Below are 4,010 nucleotides of genomic sequence, written 5' to 3' on the forward strand. Positions count from 1 at the left end.
CATGCTCCTGTCTGATTAGGTGAACCTAACTACAATTTGGTGTACAGCATTAGGTATTTCTACTTCAATGTCTTGCTTTTTATCTCTCCACATTAGACCACATTGAAATGTTGTACATTGACTGAAGATGCACACATTGTTTCCATTTCTTGCAGCCCTAAAATTAAGTGTCTTTCCTATAAGCATCTTGAAGGTGAGCAGAGAACATTCAGACTCTGAACAGATTTTTTGCAAAGGACTTTTTCAGTAAGTTTCTACTCCATGAGCCACTCTTTTGCATTCTTGGGTTTCTTTGTGTCATAAGCAATACTGTATGCAGCATTTCTTAAGAGCTGATTCCACATTTCCAACTCTAGTGACACCAATTTGTGACACCATCATCACCAGGTATCTAATGTTGATAGATATACTGGGGAGAAAGTGAAGTTTTGAAGACTTGGTAGGTGAGTGCTATATGAACTTTTCCAAGGGATATGTGAACCGATATCTATGTAGCTAAGATAGGGCACCAGACCTGTATCAAAGTAATGATTCTATTAAAGTGTAAATTGAAGAATCAATGAGTTTATTGAACTAACAGTAGCACGAGTGAGGTATGATGAACACAGCAATACATCAGTGAAAAGTCTTACATGAGCATGGATGATTATTTCCTCATAGATGCATAGGTAAGGATCCTCTTTAGCTAACCTTTCATATTCAATATACACAGTACCTCAAAACACTATGCAAAATGAATCAGAATTATGTATATGTTGAATAGAGATAGAATAGCCAGAATTTCATTTGATGGTCTACTGAAATCTCTTCTCTTGTGAGGTAATATCAAGACACAGAGAAATAGAGGGTCATTGGCAAGTAATCATAGCTCCATTTAACAAGAAGGTAATGGCTATTGTTCTTTGAAGCCAGCACTCTACAACAAAGAGATAAGGCAACTTTGTCCTGCCTATACCACTTCATTCTTCTCCTCCGAATTTTCTAGCTGTTAGATTAGAATATGGCATCACTAGAAAACGGGATCAATTTTGATGGTGAAATTAGTGATAATCTGTTGGTTTTAACTTTTCAGACTCTAATATGGGGTATAAGATATTATATATTAACATGTAGCATGAAAATTTTCTTCTTTGATTCCTATCCTCTCTGTCGGTCTCTAAACCTGTCTGTCTATTTATATATCTTTTTCTTTAGACACAGTATCTCTTGTAGTCTACATTGGACTCAAACTTGCTGTATAGACTAGATAATCTGAAAAGTCTGAGCTTCCTGTGTTTACCTCTCAAATGCTTAGAATAACAGGTATGTGTCACCATACTTGGCAAGTTATTCTTTAAGTTCATGCTGAGCACTTGCAGCCACTGTCAGCATATACCTCATTGTTTAGGGAGAAGGTATTGCTGTCAAATCTATTCTGTTCTCCAATTTTGCTGTATTTTTCTGTCCACAGATTCTCTTAGAAAAGAATGGTTCTAGCAAATGGTTCTACTGTGACTGAATTCATTCTTTTGGGATTAACAGACCAGCCTGGGCTCCAAATGCCTCTTTTCTTACTGTTTTTATTAATGTATATGATAACAGTGTTTGGTAATTTGACTTTGATAATTTTAATTGTGTTAAATGCTCACCTACATACTCCTATGTACTTTTTTCTCTGTAATTTATCTTTTGTAGATCTCTGTTATTCTTCTGTCATCACACCAAAAATGCTGATGAATTTTATACTAAAGAAGAATCTTATCTCTTATATGGGATGTATGTCCCAACTCTACTTCTTTTGTTTTTTTATAATTTCTGAATTCTATGTACTGGTGTCAATGGCCTATGATCGCTATGTTGCTATCTGTAATCCACTTTTGTATAACACTATCATGTCCCCAAGGGTGTGTTCTTATCTCATGCTTGCTTCATATTTGATGGGATTTGCTGATGCTATGATCCACACTGGTTGCATGCTCAGACTTAGTTTTTGTGATGAAAACATCATTAACCACTATTTCTGTGATTTTCTTCCTTTGCTGCAGCTCTCATGTACCAGTACCTATGTCAATGAGACAGAAATTTTCATTGTAGGGGGGAAAGACATCATTCTGCCCAGTGTCATAATCTTTATCTCTTATGGCTATATCCTCTCCAACATTTTCCAAATAAGATCCACTCTGGGAAGGTCCAAGGCCTTCAGCACCTGCAGTTCCCACATTACTGCTGTCTCTCTGTTCTTTGGATCCTGTGGGTTTATGTACCTGAAACCTCCATCTGCAATATCCATTGATCAAGGAAAAATCTCTTCTATTTTTTATACCATTGTGGTTCCTATGTTGAACCCCTTAATTTACAGCCTGAGAAACAAAGATGTTAAAGTTGCCCTGAGAAAGATCTTGAATATGAGTAAGGTTTTTAAACTATAATTACAAAGTAGATCTTTTCTATGTTTAATACATATTTTAGCACACACATATAAATAAATGTTCATATCATATTGAAAAATATTTTCACTATTGTTCCTTTTAGCCTTTTGCCTCTTTAAAATAGTGATAAGTGATAACTCCAGGACATCCTGTCTTCATGTTTTCTTCTCTGGTTGAAGAATATATTGCTTTTAAATACCAGTGTGTAATTTACACAAACTGTTCCTTCCTCACTGGTAAATATAGCATACCTTGAAACAGTAAATTCTGTGTATTAAATATTCTTTTCAGTTGTATTTTACTCATCATGTGAAGAGAAAAATGTCTGTTAAAATGTGAAAATCTCTCTCTCTCTCTCTCTCTCTCTCTCTCTCTCTCTCTCTCTCTCTCTCTCTCTTCCTAAGGTAAAAAAACAAGAACAAAATCATTCATCAGAATGCTAGCCTCCCACATTATTTATTATATTTTAAGAGCTTTAAGAGCTTTTTCTGCAATCACAACAAAAGAAAGAATGAAGGGATAATTTTACTTAGTTACAAGTTTTTATTTTGTAATTTGAATTTCAAAAAAATGACTAATATTTTCACCATATTTTCTGACTGTACTTTCTTTCTTTCTTTTTTATAAATCTACATAAGAATTATATTACTTTTTCTTGATGCAAGTTGTTTTATTGGAGTTCCTTTTCCTTGAAAAAATGAATGTAGCAAAGTGTATTTCTGAGATGAATGACTCATTATTTTTGTTCATTCAAGTTTGATTTCTTTTTGAAGAAGCCCTTTCAAAGTTTTCACTGATCTTTAATCTAAAGGAATCATGGAAGAAAAAAGAGAATTATCACATGCATGTGTCAGACACAGGTAGAGATCTCTGTAAATGGAATCACCAATGAAAATTTAAGCAGCACTTTGATTTGATTTTGTGTTACTCTGTGCAGTTTTATTTTCCATAATTTCCCCCCTCTTTTCATAAAACATTTGCGGTACTAGTTACTCATATTGAAAATGAGCTAATGAGGTTTCAAGGTGGAGAGAAAATAGTATGGATACATTGTGAAGAATGAAGAAGAAAGGAGTCAACTTCAGAACACATAGTAGTCAATATTTCATCCTTTCAAAATAGGAGAAATTATTTTGAAATAAAACAATGGAGAAAATGGAACCTACATTTTCTGTATTGTAGGATACTTAGGAAAAAAGTAGGATATTTTTCTGGAGAAATAATGGGTTAGATTACTTAATACCAAAGAATTAAGAATTAATTCTAGAAGGCAGAGTGCTTTGTATAAAATTAAAACACCCCATCGTTCCTGTTTCATGCATTCTTCCTGAATGAATTTTAAGATAATATTTTGATTCCTTTGGGATGGTAGTAAGAGTTTTTAGAAGATATAGTTCATAAATAAAAAAATGTAGTAACAGTCCTCTTGGAATTGTAGTCCTTCTGTAATTTTTCTTAAGAGAGACCTGTAAAAATTAACAGAATTGAATTTGCCAATGCAACACTATGACTCAATTTATATAAATATTTTTAAAAATATATCTGTAATAACATGCACTTTTTCAGATTTCCTATTTCCATCTTTTAGGATTGAGAATTTAT

The 4,010-nt window shown here is 33.4% G+C and overlaps 1 protein-coding gene across 1 annotated transcript; it reads left to right on the plus strand.

Moving 5' to 3' along the window:
* Positions 1-1,466: 1,466 nt before the first annotated feature.
* Positions 1,467-2,408, plus strand: Or8b54b (olfactory receptor family 8 subfamily B member 54). The gene has a single exon (NM_001000804.1). The coding sequence runs from the start codon at positions 1,467-1,469 to the stop codon at positions 2,406-2,408; it is 942 nt and encodes a 313-aa protein (NP_001000804.1).
* Positions 2,409-4,010: the final 1,602 nt, after the last annotated feature.

The sequence above is a fragment of the Rattus norvegicus genome, chromosome 8 (assembly GCF_036323735.1).
Source record: "Rattus norvegicus strain BN/NHsdMcwi chromosome 8, GRCr8, whole genome shotgun sequence".
In the NCBI taxonomy this organism is placed as follows: Eukaryota; Metazoa; Chordata; class Mammalia; order Rodentia; family Muridae; genus Rattus; species Rattus norvegicus.